This window comes from Cryptomeria japonica, chromosome 6 (genome assembly GCF_030272615.1).
Source record: "Cryptomeria japonica chromosome 6, Sugi_1.0, whole genome shotgun sequence".
NCBI lineage: Eukaryota > Viridiplantae > Streptophyta > Pinopsida > Cupressales > Cupressaceae > Cryptomeria > Cryptomeria japonica.
In genome coordinates this window covers 550,263,634-550,283,761 of record NC_081410.1, presented here as the reverse complement: position 1 = coordinate 550,283,761, position 20,128 = coordinate 550,263,634, and the positions used below count along the sequence as shown (strand labels likewise).

The following is a 20,128-nucleotide window of genomic DNA, read 5'->3' as shown; positions in this document are numbered from 1 at the left end:
CTACACCATCAATAGTAGGAGGAGGTTTCTCAATAGTTCCACCTCTGTTAAATCATTTCCACAATTCTAAAACTTCATCACCCAATATCAATTGGAAAAAATCCTAAAAGGAAACTCTTATCTTCTTAAAAACTTAGGATGTTTTTTTATGTTGGAGCATATCATTGAGTCCATTCTTATCAAATCCTATAATGAATCCAAGCTTTAAAATCTCACATAAACTTGCAACAAGATCCAAATGTTTTGATAATAGACATTTTGAAACTACCTCAACAAATTCAATTGCCAAGCAAACCTTTCCCTTTTGGTTGTGTACATAACTACAAAGGGTTTAGCAACTTCATAAGCTAGAGACTCCAAAGAGGCTCTCAAAGTTTGATGACTTCTATCTACTGACAATTTAAATAATAGATATGCAAGATATCCAATGATAATTATATACACACCTTTTTTGAATAGACCCTCTCTTGCTTGAAGCCTGTGTAAATAGTTGTCATTTGAAACATACACCTTTTTCTTTCCAGCTTCTAATAATTTTTGAGCTCCAAGAGACTCGTACATTGAGAAAAAACAAGTCTAATGGTATCCTAGGATCCAAAGGGGTAGAATTTCAAGAAAATTTGACCTTTGTAGAAGCTTTTTTGAATAACTCTTTCAATGAAAGGTCTTCAGGAATAAAAATTTCATCAGGCACACATAATTAGATATGTCCATTGCTTATCTGACTTGAAAAATTTAGACACTGCTTTCATAATAACCTTTTTATAGCTGAAGGGGATAGTCTATATGGTTCAATTTCCCCATTCTTCATGTTTTGAAATGCTATATCTTGGGACATAGTGACTGCAATCACTCGAGGGTCTTGATTTCAAACATCTTCACAAATGGAGAGTCTTTTAAATAGTTATGGACATAAAAAAAATGACTTTGGGATGAATGTGACCTACATTATTTATTAGAATTATCTTCATGATGGGCCTTTGAATTTTAATTACTTTTTTTTTTAATATTGAATATAAGAGGTCAACCATACAAAAAACCAGTATAGAACAGAGTCTTAAATCAATATATCTATATCACAACCAACCATTCCTACAACCAACATGAAGTCCTATATATATCCTATATATACAAGGGATCTATATTATTATCATGGATTGTAATCAGTCTGCATTATACAAAAGGAATATGCTCAAAAAATTATAGATCTAGTGGCCCATCTAGGCTGTCTAGCCAAGGGGACCCTCCATCCAGACAATCTTCTTGTCCTCCCTGATCGAGACTGCACCATGAGTTGCTACGTAGGCCATATACTCCCTCTCTATCTTTCTTCCTTCATTTATTTCCTCCATGAACACAGCTAAGGCATTGACAAATGGGGTCCTCTCCATGTTGGTCTTGCTTCAGGTACAACCATGGGATATATCAGATGTGAATACTTTGGTGTGTGTATCTTCTATAAATCTATGAAATTTCTTCTTTGCAAGCCTCATTACTATGGTGACTTGCAAAACCCAAAAATAAAGAGTGAGTCTTCGAAAGCACTCAGTAAGGACCCCGACTCTACCCTGAAATTTGTCTTCATTTTTTATTTTCCATAAATACCATAGAACCTCACAGGACAGATGAAACCAAAATAAATTACTTTCCTTTTTAGTACCTTGTATATGACCATAAACAATGTTCAAGATATTCAAGGAGTTAGGAATAGTAATGCCAAACAAAAGCTAGATTTCTTTAGCAATAATGCAATCAAAAAATAAATGTTTAGTAGTTTCAGCCACTTTATAGATATCACATATTACATCTTCATGCTACACATGTTTAATCGGCAATCTATCAAGCAATAGCAACCATTTAAAAAAATTCTTTTTAGGAGCCATGTTACTACTCCAAAGTGTAGTAAGTGCATTATGCCAATAACTGTCAGATAAATCAGTACACCAAACATAACTAATATGAGAGTTAATACTATTATTATGAACCAAAGTTTTATAAATAATATTAGCTTTGATATTCCAAAGATGAGTGCCATTAGTCCAAGTAAAGGTGAGGAACCTGTCATTATTCACAGAATAACTTTTTGGGAGCTGCAAAGAATGACAGGCCTCCCTAATAAAATTATTTCCTCCGATTAGAAGCGGGTAAATCAAACTTCTGGGCTAAGTCAACCCAAGAAATAAGGGTGTAATTAATCATAATATCTTTCAAACAACAAATACCTTTACTGGCCCATCTTTTGGCTAAACATCCTTGAACAAGAGCAAGAGGTTTCAAATTATGGAAGATATTCCACCAAATAGACCTTTCCCCGCAAACGAGATCATTATTTCTGACCATACAATTGGAGATCCACATCCTAATAGATTCCCAAGCCTTCCAAATTGATTAAAACACCATAGAGATCGCGGTGGAGATTGGAAAGTTTCCAGCGATAAGGTCATAAAAGGGGAGGGACTTTCAGGATTTGGCAAGCTTAGGTACCACCCAACTAATATTATTTCTAACAAGAACCTTACAGGGCTCATTTGCTTCTAACGCATGAGATATCCACTTAGCAGCAAGGGCAACACTGTGCAGTTTGAGATCCTTTAAGCCCAATCCTCCAATCTTTTTATCCATACAACACCACTCCCATTTGACATAATGTCTCTTTCTATTACCTCGCCCATCTGACCACAAGAAGTTCTAATGTATTTCTAGATATCATTAACTTGGTAATTGCAGAACATCCAAACTGAAGCATAATAGATGCTGTATGAGGACAAGATCTTTTGATAGACTTGAAGTCTGCCTGCAAGAGAGAGATAATATCTATCCCATTTGTTCAATTTGGAGTTAGTTTTTTTTTTCACCCACAACCACATGTTTTTTAGGTATGGTGAGATAGAGAAGGGGATACCCAAGTATTTGACTTGCTTGTCAGGTCTACCCCATTGGTATCCAAATTTTCTTATCCAATCAGGGGGGTGCTCCTTCCAACCAAGCATAATGGATTTGGATTGGGATATCTTAGCTTCGGAGGCCTCTCCAAAAACTCTGAGCTTGATGACTAATGATTCCAAGTTCCCTTCAGATAGTGCAAGGAATAGAGCGGTATCATCCGCAAATTGGATGTTCAAGAGGTTAAAATTGTTCAAGAGGGTTATTCCTTAAACTTTGGGAGAAAGTTTATTATCTCTTAATAAATAAAAGATAACATCAGAAGCAATGATGAATAAATAATGGGCCAATGAACATCCTTGCCTAATGGATCTCTCCAGATTGAAAGTTTGAGTCATGGAGCCATTAACTTCTACTTGAGCAGAAGCATCCTTGAGAAGAACCTGAACATAATGACAAAAATTCCTTAGGAAAACCAAAGGCTTTGAGCATCATGATAATAAAACCCCATTCCACCCGATCATACACTTTTCAAAAATCCAAAAAGAACATGGCTACATCTTAATCATATTTCTTAGCCCATTCCATGGCCTCCCAACTAGTAATAAGATTCTCTAAAATATATCTTTCTTATATGAAACCGGTCTGGGTAGGGCATATAAATTTTAGCTAAATATTCTCAAGTTTGTGGGTCAAAATCTTAGCAAGGATTTTATAGGAGACATTTAAAAAGTGTAGGCCTCCAATTTATAATTAGAGTTTTGTCCCCCTCTTTGGGGAGGAGTTTGATGATACCTTTATTAATGTCTGGACCAAGTGAACCATATTTAAAAGTTTCTTCATATACTAGTAATAAATCTTCACTAATCCAATCTATGTTAGCCTTGCAGAATTCAATAGGAAGACCATCTGGTCCTGGAGCCTTCTCATTTTTCAATGCCCCAATGGCCTTTTTAATTTCATTCACTGAGATAGGCCTCTTTAGCACTTGCATATCCTCATCAGAGATAAACTTCAGTATTAGGCTTTTGCAATATCCCCTAGCAGCAACAAAAGAGGGGGAATCCTCAGATGTAAAAAGTTTATGATTGAACAATTAAAATTTAGTTTTATTCTCGTCCACATTTATAATCTCCCTACCATCTATCCAGAGCCTATCAATTTTTTCTCTACATTCCTTATGCTTCAACATATTGAAGAAAAACTTGGAGCTTTTATCCCCATATTGCAACCAGTTTAGTCTCGCCCTTGTTTTAGCCCCTTGAACCTTCCTTTGTTGTAATTTCCTCAAATCATCTCTAGCTCGAGCTACAAATTGGGACAAATTAACATTATTGGGCTCATTTTGGACTAAAGCTTATGCTATGTGTAGATTATCCATTAGTAGTCTTTCCAAAAATGTATAGTCTTTATTTTTTTTCCTCCCAATAGTGCTAAGCAGACATTGCCAACTACTGACATTCTTATTCCATCTACTAATATTAGAATTGGTGCCATTATACCATTTATTGATCTTCCTAATCATGAAGACAGTCGTGAGCACATCCTAGTCCTCTAATAGCTTAGTGTTTAACATGAATTTATCTCTATTAATAGGCCCGTTAGGCTCACTATCCCTTAAGAAAATTTGGGCAATAATCAAATGATGATCTGAGAGTGAGTATGACCACACAACAACAAATAACCCTTATCATCTAGCACAAAGGAGAATTAATCTGTGTTGGCATAAAATCTATCAAGTTTGCAATAAAATCTTCTATGGCCTTTTTGAAAATTACACCACGTGAACCAAATCCCTTTAAACTCACACTTTAATCCCTCTAGGGGATCAAATAGTCTCTTTTTATTCTTAAGCCTATTCCAGTGCAATTTTTCATTTCCTCTCCACTCCATAGCTACACCTCCCATATTATCCTCCTGATTTTCAATCATATTGAAGTCCCCCCCAATGATCCATGGGACATCTGGGAGAGAACACATCCACTGCCATAACCTCGATCTCTCTCTATAATCATTAGGAGCATAAACCAAGTATATTCCAACTATGGTACTGCCTATCTTGAGAGACCCAGGTCGCTCTATTGCAAGGTGAGGATCCAAAGTCCAAGATAGATTCCCTCCACTTAGCATCAATAAGCAAGACAGTCCCTCCTTTACCTTTATCATGGTTAGTGCAAACTTTGTAGGCATCTTTCCAAATGAAGTTTTAAGTTTACTTCAAGAGTGAATTTAACATCTTTGACTTCTTGTAGCATAATAATGTCAGCATCCCTATTTTGATTGAGGAACTTTCAAATAATGTGTTTCCCGTCTAGGGTTTCAAGCCCCCTAATATTGCAAGAGATGCACTTCATCATAGACAGCCCCCTAATATTGCAAGAGATGCACTTCATCATAGATAGGGGATTATTGATTGAATTCCTTGGCAGTTCCAAAACTAATAAAGCATTTGGGGAAATCGATTTTCACATCAACTTTCTTCGGTAGAGGAGATATTTGCTCTTGGAACCTCTTGGACTTCCTCTTTTCAGTATATGGTGGGTGACTGGTTCTTTACCATCCAAAACATTAGTATCCTCAACAGGATCATTATCGTCTGGGGATTCACTGCCATGGTCTAGCTCCCCACTTGTGACTGAAATGTTGGATGCCATTTCGGTATCCATCTCAATCTCATGAATGTCATCTACATTGGAGTCCTCACAAGTGTTCACATCAGATTCTCCAAAGTCCCTAGATTTAGAGAATATGTCTGGGTTTGAATTACCAGTTGACGGGTCAATAGTAATGATCTCATAGTATGCACTATCAACATCAAGGGCATCCTTCTGCGTAGAAGGGGCAGAATTCGAGCCAGCATTGAGTTGGGGGTTTGGAATAACAACCTCAACCCCTTGAAGATCCAAAACCTCGTGGTTATCAATAGAAACCACATTCTTAGGTGAAGTAGCAGAGAGAATTTCAAACTTATTAAAGACCTCAACAGTCTCTAGATTTCCTGACTTGGAGAGGGTTTTCTCCCTGCCCCCTCCAGCTCACTGTTGGCATGATCTAGCCCTTCAAATTATCTAAGTATAGACTTGACCAAGGATTTCCTATTATTTCCATAAAACTTAATCTTAGGGGAAGCATAAAAAAGATTGTCTTCCATGGGCACTGACCTTGAGATAGTTTTAGGGTCGTTACTCTTGCTTTGTATAGATTTATTAAGCTTGTCCAGAACTAATTGTTGGGTGTTCTTATTCCTAATCTTTCTAGATTTAGGAATCATAGGTTGAAAATAATTCTTATTAGACTCATCAAGTTGTGCAATGGCCTCAGTGACTACCGAATGAGGAGGGGCTTCAGCAGTGAATGCCTTGAATTTTGTAGATTGGTCGATCACCAGAAGTTCCTTGTGCAGCTCGAAAAGAGCCTTATTAATGACCTCCTTAAGAGACTCGAGTTTTTCCAATAATGAGGGATTTCCGAAATGGATTAGAATCTGGCGGGGGGGATATTTTGTCACCCGCATTGGTTTCAGAGGGATATTTATCAGAGTTGGGCATCTGATTAGCCGCTCTTTTAAAGATCAAAATCAGACAATTCCTTCTAATGTGTCCTTCGCGTCTGCACATAAAGCACACATTAACACAACGAAGGGTTTTAATAAGGCATGAAATCGATTCCAATTCCAATTTGACCTGAATGAAGCGGGGAATATCCTTACTTGGGTTGATCAAAACCAACACCTAGGCATCTAAAAGTGGCATGAGACTATGAGAATTGTTGACTGTAATGACTCTACCAATAGGTTCAACAATATGCGTTATAAATTTCCACAAGATAGGCGGAAGATTTTTAATTTGAATCCACCTAGGGAAGGATAGCGCCATAATTTCTTCGTTGACCACATCAGGGGTCGAACTTAGGGCTCTAAACGTACATTTACCTACAACCTAGAATTGATTTTTGACACCCTCCGCCTGGGATTTATTATCCCTAAATAAAATCACAAATAACCCTTTCTAGATTATACGACAGAAAGAAATATGAAAGCCTAGTTTTTTAACCCAAACATTTTTTAACCAATCATCCATAAATTTCTTGGCCAAATATTTATATCATCCATAAATTTCTTGGCCAAATATTTATCTACATTGTAAGCCTATTCTTTTCCAAATCTATAGCTTTAGCCATGAAATTGTTAGGACAATAGATAGTGTAAGAGGTAGGGCTAGGGTTTTTACCTCTTCTCTATCCTCTGCTATCACTCTTAGGATTCAAAGAACTCAACAAAAGGAATTTAGCCTCGTCGAGAATGGAGAAAGCTGAATCCACGAGGGCATCTTTAAAGAACTTTTCATTGTCATTCTTGGGTTTTGTCTCGGAGGACATCAACTGTTTGACTGGGAATGCCCGACCTCCGGAAGAGTCTCCCATGGGAGAACATAAACTCCACACACACAATCTTGGACAAAATACACAAGCAGCCACAAAAAGAATAAATGTAGAAATAAAATGAAGTACCAAGAAAGATAGGGCTTTACCAGCGTGGAGGAGGCCTTACCACCTCCTCCACCCACAGGGGTCGATCCCTTCCTCAAGCCCTCTCGAATGCTTTCATGGCTGCCTTAATTACTTTCATAAACCGACAAGATTTTAGCCTAGAAGATTCTTAGCATAATTTGTCCCTGGTGCTGGCTAAACACTTAGAGAAAAAGGGAGCCTCACCCACTTTCAAAATGCACACTTTAAGAGAGATAGAAATAAAACAGTCTATATAAATATTTAGGGCAAATTAATTAAAAAAGAATATTGAATATTTAAATTTTGAATTTTAAATTAATTTTTAAATATTATGTAAATAAATTTTTTATAAATAAAATATTTGTTTGATAAAGAGAGAGGTGTATTTAGTTTTGAATGTAATAAGAAAATGTTTAATTGTAGATTATGCTCTGTAGTTTTTAATCATCAATTATTATATCTGCATTTAATTATTTTAATCATACTCTAAAATCTTATGTTTTATGTTCTCGGACAATCCTACACCTACAATCGTTTTCCTTATATTTATGATTTTGAATCTTTTGTGTCATTTTAAACTTGTAATATACAACCTTAAATTTACTAATACTGTTATTTACTCATAATTTTGTAATTAAATATATATCTAATATGCTCTTTATAAATATTTATTTGTCTCTCTTTAGTCTTTTTTATATGCAAATATCTAGAATGTCATCTACAACTAACAAATATATTTCAAATTATTTTATAACTAATAAAACTCAAGATTTTTGAAGTTAAGCAAAAGGGTTTTCTATCAAGAAACATTGTTCCAAATGCTTTTCCATGATGCATTGCTACTCTTTTTTTAATCATTTATGATATTTCATTCTATACTAAATAATCTTGTTATGGATTATCTTATTTTTGATGAATATTTAATATATATCTTAAATTTATCTGATTTTTAATACATACTTATATATATTTGAATTTTCAATAAATATTCAATATGTATCTTAACTTTATCTGTTATTTATAAATACTATTATATTTGAATTTTAATGGTTGATAGCTTTATACTGATACATTTATGGATTTTTTTAAATTATTAAGAATGACTAAATAGAAAAAACCTCAAATTCTTGCTAGATTGCCACCATTTCTAATGATGAATTTTTTTTTAGATAAATTAAAAAAAAAAATTTCTCTACAATACATACCACTAATAACACTATGAAAACAGTTGTGGTGACTTTGTTTCCTATTTCCTTCCTACCATGACAGAGAAAATTATCAATACTCATAATCAAATCCTTTCAAAGTAACAGTGATATCACATTTTATTTTAATGTCAACTCCTATTTTCATGCTTACGCCTAAATTTCTTATTCTAAGATCTTAGATGAGACTATTTGAAAAACAAAGAAAATGCTTCAAAGGACGACACAGTAAAAAATAAAGAAGCAGCTTAAACAGAGGACAAAGAAATAGTGATAAATTTTAAAATGAGAAAAACTATGGAAATATAACACAAAGAGAGAACTGGCTGCACAGTGCACACTGATAACAGGTTTTTGTATTCTATTTATAGACAAATAGAATACCATCACCATTCTCCAGCTAAACTCATTACCATAAACTTGATTGTACCCTATTCATACATTGTCATACATTTATCATAATTAGTTTTCTATTACATCCATATCAACACATACTCTAATATTCACAAATCAAATAATTAAAAAAAATCTATAATATTTCCTTTCAATATAGAATAATCTCTTTGTAAATTGTCTGATTTCCAATGGATTCTGGCATCGTTACAGACAGAAAGGTGCTTATATTTCCAATGGATATATATATCCTGGATTCTATGGCGGAGGAGACACCAATTCTATGGCGGAAGAGACCTCTATAAAGAAACTAAATTATATGGGTACGCACAGTTCTTGTACCATGTTTTCAGGGTTGTTTTGTTGATGGATGTGAAATGGCTGATTTGGTTTTCTGGGCTGGCAAGCTGTGCATTGCTGTATTTCTTCATCAATATATCAGTGAAGTTGAGAAGAAAGAAAAATATGGGTTTTCCTCTTCGTCCCGGCCCTCCTGGTTGGCCTATTGTGGGAAACCTGTTTCAGCTGGGAAAGAAACCCAACGAATCCCTTTGTGCCATGGCTGGGCAATATGGACCACTCATGACAATTTCTCTGGGCATGAAAACTACTGTGGTGATTTCGTCTTCTGGTATGGCAAAGGAATTTTTCAAAATCCACGACCAAATCTTTGCAGGACGGGTGGTCCTCGAAGCAGCAACTGCACTTTCTCACCACAAATTATCGATAGTATTCAGTCAATACGGATCATACTGGCGGAAAATCAGACGCATTGCGACTACACAGTTCTTCAGTCCCAACAGACTGCAAGCTCTGCAACATCTCAGAAGAGGTCAAATGTTTCAAAGCATCCGATTTGTTTTCGAGAACAGAGAAAAGTGCTTGAATGTTTCGCATCTTGTTTCGTACTTGGGTCTGAATATGTTGAGCAACACGATCTTCAGTAAAAGCTTGTTTGATCCCAGCAATCCAGACTCAGAAAATTTCAGGGATGCTTTGAGGAAAACGATTGAGACTGTCGGAACACCCAACTTGGTGGACTTTTTTCCATGTCTTAGGTTACTGGATCCTCAGAGCTTGAAGCGTAAAACGGCCATCCATCTAAGGCGAGTAAGTAAATACTTAGATTCATGCATAAACGATCGACAGACGGCCAGGAGCGAAGGCATCTGTTCTGAGAAAGACACAGAAAAGGATTTTCTGGACTTTCTGCTTGATTCGAGTGGCGATGATTTAACGCTCATGGATATTCGAACTGTAATTTTTGTAAGTACTTAGATTTGTTTTTCAGTATTATCAAGTCATTGCCCTCTAAAACATTAATTGATTTAAAACACAATAAATATCATTTGTGTTTTTGCAGGAACTGTTTTCTGCTGGTAGTGACACCTATGGTGCAGCAATAGAATGGGCAATGGCGGAGCTCATTAACAATCCTCATGTCATGAAAAGAGCTCAAGAAGAATTGAAACAGGTTGTGGGTGCAAATAGAAGAGTGGAAGAATCTGACCTGGATCAACTGCCTCATCTCCGGGCAGTGGTGAATAAAGTGCTTCGCTTGCATCCACCTCTTCCTTTCACGATTCCTCACAGGGCCGATAGCTCCTGTGAAGTGGCTGGATATAGTATACCCAAGCACACTCAAGTGATTGCCAACATATGGGCTATTGCAAGGGATCCTGCAAACTGGAAAGAGCATTCAAAATTTATGCCAGAGAGGTTTTTTAAGTGGTGAGAATAGTAAGATAGATTATAAGGGACGTGATTTTGAGCTGATTCCATTTGGTTTAGGAAGAAGAATTTGTTTAGGGCTTCCTCTTGCTGAGTGAATGGTTCCTTTTACTATTGCTTCCTTAATCCATTCCTTTGACTGGACCATAAATGGAGGACAATTGGACATGAGAGAAACTTTACGGATTGCATTAAGGAAAACTACAGAGCTTCATGCCAAGATTGCCGACTTGCATCTATTAGGACTATGTGTGATTTTTGTTTTTCCATGAACTTTGTGTTAGGAATTAGATGAAAGGGGAACTGTAATAGTTATTAAACCTATTATTAGTTCCTATCACTGTAGGATTTATGGTGATCCCTATTATTTATGTTGATAAGTGATTGCGAGCATCTAGTCAGAGCCCAATTATAATATAAGCGTCCCATTTTTTGAAGTATTCAAATCATTTTTTTAATTGATCATTTGATGAGTTTTTAATGACACTTTCTTGTCTTGACTTTTTTTGGATTTTTTTAAGAATGTAAGACTATAAATAGAACACTTTGAACATTGTTTTGGAAGTTTTTTATTTTCAATGAAACAGTGAATGCCTACAATCCCAGGAAGTATCATTCAGTTTTTTGGTCGCTTAAATTCAGAGCTATGCATGGAATTTATATTTCTGCAATATGTTGATCAATTGATGATTAATATGAGTTGCAATTAATTGTTTTAATATTGTTGGTTGCAAGTTTAATTCATTGGTCCTTAAGAATTTTTGGTTGAATAGCGAGTATTAAATTTTTCAATTCAAAGATAAAAGTTGGTTGTGGTATCTTAAGTATTGATATTTGATTTTTCATAGTTTAAAGCTACTGATATCAAAATTAATGTATGGTTTGATTAAAGTTGAAGAGAACAAGGAAGTTTGTGAAGACTGCTTTAAAGAAAAATATGGAAGAGAAATTTGTTGAAAGACAATGCATGGAGGGTACACTATCTAATTTGGCCATTTCTTTTTGATATTTCTGGTCATATACAAATTATTTTTTTAGGTAAATCATCATATTTTGTTACTCTTATTGATATTTATTCATAAGTGTTGAGTTTATTTTTCGAAGAGCATAGATGAAGCCATTTATGCACTCAAAAGGTTTAAGTCCTCATCGAGAATTAATGTAGTTGCAAAATAATGTACTTACTAATACATATTTATGCACTCAAAAGGTTTAAGTCCTCATTGAGAATTAATGTAGTTGCAAAATAATGTACTTACTAATACATATAGAGGAGAATATTTTTCAGGAGATTTTATGGATTAATGTGATGTGAATGACATCAAAAGGTAGTTCACAACTCCCTATAAACCTCAACAATATGATGTAGCTAAAAGGAAGAACTACACAATAGTTGAGATGATGAGAAATATTTTGTAAACCAAGAGATTAACTCCTTTTGAGAAGATGGGGTTTCTACAACAATGTATATTCTAAATTGAAGTCCTAATAGTGCATTTGATAGAATGGATCCTTATGAAGCATTTTATGAAAATATTCTACAATGTGAATCATTTCAAAAGATTTACTTATTTAGCTTATGTTTACATGGTAGTTCAAAAGAGATAATATTTATCTTCAAAAAATGAATCAAAATTTATATTTGTTGTAGTGGAAAAAGAAAGGCTTATAGGTTTTGAAAGAACTAAGGATTGAAGAGATATATAAATAGAAAACAAAACAATGAGATTCAAGTACACAACATAAAAATGCATGTAAGTTGACCAACTTTATTATGGAAATTGGTGTGCGTAAATAGAACAAAGTATTTGATTCGAATTCAGAGTCGTCTACAACTCAAGTACTAGTGGTGAAATAAGTCCACCATGTGGCAAGAGGAGGTGCCACATAGCTTGGACGAGTTTAACCAACTCTCCAAGTTTCCTCAAGATGGGACATGCCTTCCTAAGGTGGCTTAAAGAAATGTAAAATATAATATATATTTACTTAGGTTAAGTAATTATAATATTTTATACTATCACCCCCTTAAGAATCGCTTAAGTGGGTACAAAAGGAATGGGTCCTGAATACTAGGTCTAGTGAGTTAGCCATTTAGAAAGTAATATCTCACAAAGTAGAGAAAGGTAGAAAACCATGTGGGAATAAATTTCCCTCCAAAAGTGATTTAAGATGCATGAAAATTATACTAGTGAAGAAGTACTACTTCTTTTACTAAGTACAATAAATGTCTCTCGGGAGCCCCTTAGGAGAGAAAAGATAGAAGATCTATGAGAAATATATAATGATTGAGTTTGATATGTACAATCATGAATAGCTACATAACCTATCATGATAGTAATTGATTTAGGTGCAACAAGAGCAATAATATCTTAAGATGACAATGGTGATGTGGATTCTATGAAAAGACATGAAATGTTAGGTAGATATCCATCCCGAGGAGCTTAATTTGGAAAGACAATATCCCAATGCAATGAATCATTGGAAGCCACAAAGAAGTCAACTTTGGATTTAGATATAACAACATGTGATGATGGTGGAATGATGGTTTCCTTTATGACAACAAACCATTTTGTATTTTTATCATGATGTGAAATGTTGAATTTGTGATCATAGTAGGATCATGCAAGAGTGGAGAAACATTTGAGTCTCTATATATCTCTCAAATTTTGATCCACAATGCATGTGGATATTCAATATCCATAATGGAAAATAAAGCAACATCTGGTATATGTAAATTGATTACTCCAACAATATGATTAGGATTATTAAACCACTTATTCTTCTAATATTGTTTACTTATTTTAGGGTCAAATCCATATAGATAAGACATGAGATTATGGTACCTAATATGTTTTAGGTTGCCATCACCGCATCGTATAATTACCTTTATTAAGGTTGATTAGCTTAATCATGGGATGTCAAGGTTGATATCCCATGATTAAGACTAGGTTAACTCCTTTAGACAATAAAAAATGACATATTATGCAACCCCCCATGATGCAATATTAGGTGACTACCCTAGTTTTTGCAGTTTGTAAATGAGTGCATTTTACAATGCAAGAAGTTCTAATATGTGCTTAATTTTGAGCTATTGATCAAAAGTTATTACACTATCAATTTCTCATAAATGACTTATTTTAAGACATATGCATTAAAAATTAGAAAAGAATACCAATGGAGAGACAAAGTTTGCCTCAAAAACTACTTGTGGGAATTGGTACAAAGTGAAGATTACAATGGTTTTATTTTTTAGGGTGAATTGGCCTCCTACCAACTTAGGCTTCACCCTCCATTTTTTCGACAAACAAAAATATAAGGGTTTATTGAAAACCATTAATTTCTCAAAGAATTTTTTATCCTAATTTGAATACCTACCAATTTATTCTATATTTATTTGTGTTTTTAAGACAAAGTATGCCTAGTTTAACACTAAATTCTTCAAAAGTAAAAAGTGATCAAATATATAACCCAAATTAGGGAAAATTAGGGTAGAATTAGGCAAAATTTAGGACAAGAATCCCAAAAGAATCCATGGTTGGTTAGAAATGGCTATGAAATTCAAATGAGGTTTAGGGGAAATTTTGCTAATGATAAGTCTCAATAAACAATATTTTTCCAATTGGTTTGGACCTAAATTTGATGGTTGTCACCTAGTGGAGACCCTCACAATTGGGAGTGCCTTTGTGGTCCACAAGTGTGAACTTGGGCCTAGGTTTGGGTGCCTCTACTATGCAATTTGGTAGGCATGAGAGGACACTCATGCATGCTATGAGATGAGGTGGGTTATGATAAACCCCTTGCACCTTGTGAGAGGGTGAGAACTACGAGTGGGGGCAAGGGTGTTGCCATCTAATCCCCTCCGGACCAAGCCATGCATCCCCCCTCCTATCCAAGCATTGAGCTCCTTAGATGGGTCGGCCCCTTAACTTGCATAGATAGCAATGGTTCAGATGTCTCTAAAACTACAAAATACAAAACACATAGAGGAGATTGTGGTTTATATGCTTGAAAAACAATTCAATAATTCTTTGACTTGCTCGAGACCTCCTTTTACTAAAGAAAAAATAATAAGAATTAGATACACAACACAAAAATGTATGCAAGCCAACTAATTTTATTATGGAAATTGATGTACATAAATAAAACAAAGTGTTTGAATTGAATTAGGAGTCAAGTCACCACTCAAGTAGTAGTGGGAAAATATGTACACAAGTGATAAGGAGGAATCACACAGCTTGGATGATCTTCACCAACTCTCCAAGTTGCCTGAAGACGTCACATGCCTACCTAAGTTGACTTGAAGCCATGTGCAAAATATATAATATTTATTAAATTACAAATTGCTTCATCCTTAGTAGCATTAAACTAGTAGAAAAAGCAAAAGAAAGAGACGGACTCTTTAAACTATTATGCCTCATCTAATTCAATGTGTTTCTGCGCTTCAGAAAGGTTAGGGATCTGCAAAAACAACATAAACAAAAGCATTTATATTGCAGAACAATAAAATGACTGCTAGAAATCTGAGTGAGAATCTCTCATTGAAAAAATCACCTTACAGTCACTTATGCAGGGAGGTTTTCGTGAGGTACTAATATATATTATGTGGCAATCGTGGGATGGGAATCGCCTGCAACTCTTGATGCTTCTTCAACACAATACTAAATACGTCGTCCATGTCCATTTCCTCCACACTTATTCCATCAGGAAGATTCCAATCGAAGGAATGGATCAGCGAAGCCAAAATCAAATGAACCATTTTATCAGCCAGAGGAAGCCCCACGCATATTCTTCTTCCTGCTCCAAATGGTATGAGCTCAAAATCCTGGCCTTTAAAGTCGATCTTACTTTTTTCACCCTCCAGAAATCTCTCTGGCATAAACTTAGAGGCCTCCTTCCACACTGCAGGATCCCTTCCTATTGCCCACACGTTCACCCAAATCTGCGTGTCTTTGGGGATCACAAATCCCATTATTTCACAAGAGCTGTCCGCTCTGTGAGGGAGCAGAAGAGGCGCAACTGGGTGCAATCTAAACACTTCTTTCACCACTGCACGGAGATAAGGCAGATGCTCTAAATCAGATTCTTCCACTCTTCTCTCTCGACCCACAACTTCTTCCAGTTCTGCTTGGGCCTTTTTCATTGTGTGTGGGTTGCGAATGAGTTCCGCCATTGCCCATTCTAGTGATCCAGCAGCAGTGTCACTACCAGCCATCAAAAGCTCCTACCCACATCAGAAGTTACACCCAAACAAATTGAAATGCTTAAACAGTCAGTGTATTCTTTACTTCTAGGCCAAATTAACTTCAAGCATCCCAGAATACAAAATACATGATAATATGACACTTACAAAAATTATTGATCTGATTTCCGTAAGAGAGAGATCATTCTCTCTTTGATCTCTCAGCTCTAGCAAGGCGTCTAGAAAATCCTTCTCTTCCTCTTTTCCATCACTCAATTCTGCGCTTCTCCTTGCCACTCGATTGCTTATGCACAGATCTAAAAACTTATGGGCTCGCTTTAAATGGAATCCTATTTGACGGCCCACGCCATGTAGATCCAGAAACCCAAGCCAGGGGAAAAAATCGGCCAAATTGGGTTTTTCGCAAAGCTTTACCCATGATATAAGAGCGTCGGTGAACTCTACAGTATCAGGATTATTGCGATTGGTTAGCTCTGTGCTGAACATCAGATTACCTATGATATTCAGAATCATGCTGTACATTGTATCCCCAATGGGTACACTCTTTCTCTTCACACTGTTTTCCTCGAAGATCAATCGAACCATTTGGAATACCGAATCTCTTCTGACAATTTGAGAAGCTTGGAGTTTCTTCGCAGAGAAAAACCCTAGAGTTGAAATACGTCTGAGTTTCCTCCAGTAGGTTCCATATTGGCTCCATATTAGTGAGGACTTGTGGTAAGAGAGCACCTTTACTGCCTGTATGAGAGTCCGCCCAGCAAAGTTGTGGTCGTGGGTTTTGAGCACCTCCTTTGCCATGGCAGCAGAGGAGACTACTACTGTTGTTTTCATGCCAAGAGAAACTGTCATCAAGAGGCCGTATTGCCTAGACAGGGCAAATAGTGACTCGTGTGGCTTTTTGCCCAGCAGAAAGAGGTTTCCTACAACAGGCCAACCAGGTGGTCCAGGTGGAAGACGAAGCCTCTTTGTGTTTTTTGTCCATTGCAATACAGAGAACAAGAACAAAACACTGCTAACAAGCAGAAACCAATATACTTGCTGGTTATCCATGAGAATATGGAGCAAAGATTCAGCAATGAGTCAGTTATCAAGCATAGCATTTTATCTGAAGATCGCTTCCCTTTACATACCCATTTTCTCGCAGTTTTTGTTGGTTCAAATAAAAAGTCTAAGAAGATTTTGCCGGTTGAATTACTGAAGTCTATGAGTCAAGATTCCAAGGTTAATGAATCACGTCTCGATGGAAATCCGACCTCTATTCAATGTATCGAGCAAAGAGAGAACTATAATTGTCTTTTGAATTAACAGGTGTTATTGTCTCGTTGATTTTTAAATTTTGTTTTTATGCAATTAGTCAAAATTTTACATCTCATCATTAAGAAAAAGGTGTAAATAGCTATCTTATTTTATTGAGAAAAAATTATCTTTAATCATTGAAGTGACTATGGTTTACAAATAACCTTCTAACAAACATATAACGCAATTCTTTAATTATTAGCCTTAAGTCGTGTTGTCCTGAATACATGAATTATTGGGGAAAATAGCAAGCTATGTAGATAGACATTAAGACTAAAGAAAATAAATATATTATTTGTTTTCATATCACTATTGATAAAAAGAATGATTGCATCATCTCCACACAAAAGCTATGCAATTTGATTACTTCATTATCCTTCAATTATTGTAATTTTATTTTACAATGGATGATTTTTGAATATTTATTTGGCATTATTCTTGTACTTTAAATTTATCAAAATTCTCATTTGATTGTGCTATTGCAATTGGATTGATGGTTCCATAATCGTCATGGATATATTTTGGCATCCTTGTCTTTGATTTACATGTTTTAGTGTTCTCTATATTGTTTACTTGTAATATTGACCCAGATTTTTAAATTGCTCCCTCTTGCAAATGGTTTCTATTTTTTTCTTTAAGTAAAAAGGTTGACATTATTTTGCCATGTAAGTTCACCCAAAAAATGCAAAGAGATCATCAAAAAATATAATTAAGTGGTTTAGCATGGATGAAGATATTAAATAGAGTAAAGTGCACAATCGCATGGGTACCATGAATCCTTCATGCGAACAAGTTCTATTGGGCTATATGTATCCATCTCCCCTCTCCATATCTCTTTATACCAATAGGCCTCATGTACAACATAAATATATACAGAAAAATACCGAATTTTTTTCCAATTGACCTTTCACACCTCTTTGGCGTACCCATTACACACCTAAATGCAATTGCTATTTATAAGTAATATAATACTTAACAAACTCAGAATTTTAACTAATGCTAATGCTAACTTGTCATAAAATTTTTTTAATATTTAGATAAGTACTAGAAATTTCTACTATTTCCACTAAACACAATGATCATCGATGAGGGCTAGTAGGTACCTCTCATATTGTTCATTGTCACCTTGCGATTTTCCTTCCAATATCCTAACAACTTGGGCCATGCTTGGCCTCCCTTTCTCATCCTTTTGAATGCACATAATGCTTACCACCGCTGCTCTTCTCACCTCTTCAACATCCGCCTTGTCTGCAATCCTTTCATCCACAATACCCATTGTGTTTCCCTTGTGAATTTGAGCTGCTGCCCAAGTTGGGAAGTAGTGCTGAGAGTCTTGCACATTCAAGTCACTATTTCGTCGGCCTGAGATTAATTCAAGCAGGGTCATGCCAAAGCTGTATACATCCACCTTCATTGTTATTGGCAGGCCACTCAACCACTCAGTAGCTAAATATCCTCTCGTTCCTCTTGTTGTCATCAGCACTCTACTGAAATCTCTGCCAACAAGCTTTGGTCTGCTTTTGGAGAGAAATCAACATCTAGAAGAATATTTTCTAGCTTGATATCGCAATGGATGATGCGATCTTTGCATTCTTCATGAGGATAGAGTAACCCTCTTGCAGTGCCTAAAGCGATCTGAAATCTGGTATTCCAATCCAACACCTTGTCTGCTTCTCTGGTCTTGCCGGACAAGAAAGAGTTGAGAGACCCATTTTGCATGTAGTCATAAACAAGCATTCTATGAGATTCATCTACACAGAATCCCCGGAGCCTCACCAAATTCACATGATGTATGTTTCCGATGGTACTTATTTCTGCACGGAATTGCTTTTCTGCTTGTGCAGAACCCTCTAATTTTTTCACTGCCACAAGGGTATTGTTTGGCAGGGTTGCTTTGTAGACAAAGCCAAATGCTCCCTTTCCAAGCTTATGGGCGAAATTATTACTTGCAATTTTGAGCTCTTTGTAGGTGAATGTTGTGAGCGATGTTGGAGTGTCGTACTCCTTGACATTCTTCTGAAGCAGTCTCCTACGCCTGCGATGAATAAGCCATGCGCCAATGAACAGACTACTCAAAATAGCAACACCCAACAGAATTGAAATGGAGAGCACAATTACCCTGCTGCTTCTTCCTTTGTTACTATTGGGTGGCAGATCATAAGCAGCCAATCGAATGAAGAAGGGCTGGCTGTCAGAAGAAGTAGCCTGCATGCCTAACAAATCGCCAAACCACAATTTACAAACAGCAGAATTTGAATCAGTGAAAGCAAAGGCCATGCAGGAACAATTGTTGAGACAAGCAGTTTTGCATCCTTGTAGAGTAGACTCTTGGGTATATTGAACAACTTCTTGATCAGACAAGGACTTATCACTGACTTGGAGGAAATTCTCTGTGGTGCCATTGATGGAGGGGCAGTCTCCAAGTAGTAGCATTTCTTGGGTGGAAGCCATGCACACAACTGCATGAATGAATGCTTCCTTGGGTGGAGTAGACTCCATAAGACCCACATATACCATACACGCTGTAATAACCCACTTAACTTAATCCAAAAATTCAATTGATTTTTTTTTTTTAATATATAAAAATATTGATTTCTTATACTTATTCTTATTTATTATTGATTCAATCACATACTCAGGTACATCTGTCCAAATGAGATAGGCATCTATCCAACCAGGGGATGGGCATCTAACCATACGGGTTAGGCATCTATCCATACGAGACTAGGCATCTAACCATACGGGTTAGGCATCTGTCCATACGGGACAGTAGGTTTTATCTATCCAATCTGAGATAGGCATCTACCCAAACGAGGTAGGCATATGTTCATAAGAATATGATATGCTCTGGCCAAAGACTTTAGACTCATCGGGACCATCCGGGTCCAGAGCCACTCTCTAAAAACTACAC

General features: G+C 36.0%; 3 protein-coding genes across 3 annotated transcripts; 1 reads left to right on the top strand and 2 right to left on the bottom strand.

Moving 5' to 3' along the window:
• Positions 1-9,491: 9,491 nt before the first annotated feature.
• Positions 9,492-11,000, top strand: LOC131041277 (geraniol 8-hydroxylase). Its single transcript, XM_057974310.2, has 2 exons — positions 9,492-10,256; positions 10,354-11,000. Exons 1-2 carry the CDS (start codon positions 9,549-9,551, stop codon positions 10,723-10,725), a joined length of 1,080 nt encoding a protein of 359 aa, XP_057830293.1. The 5' UTR covers positions 9,492-9,548; the 3' UTR covers positions 10,726-11,000.
• Positions 11,001-14,817: 3,817 nt separating this feature from the next.
• On the bottom strand, positions 14,818-17,111 carry LOC131041267 (cytochrome P450 76C2). The gene is made up of 3 exons (XM_057974292.2): positions 16,069-17,111; positions 15,273-15,942; positions 14,818-15,179 (listed from the first exon to the last, which is right to left on the bottom strand). The coding sequence occupies exons 1-2, from the start codon at positions 16,969-16,971 to the stop codon at positions 15,310-15,312; spliced, it is 1,536 nt and encodes a 511-aa protein (XP_057830275.2). The 5' UTR covers positions 16,972-17,111; the 3' UTR covers positions 14,818-15,179; positions 15,273-15,309.
• Positions 17,112-18,693: 1,582 nt separating this feature from the next.
• On the bottom strand, positions 18,694-19,734 carry LOC131041270 (G-type lectin S-receptor-like serine/threonine-protein kinase At2g19130). Its single transcript, XM_057974298.1, has one exon. The coding sequence runs from the start codon at positions 19,732-19,734 to the stop codon at positions 18,694-18,696; it is 1,041 nt and encodes a 346-aa protein (XP_057830281.1).
• Between the last annotated feature and the right edge of the window lie 394 nt (positions 19,735-20,128).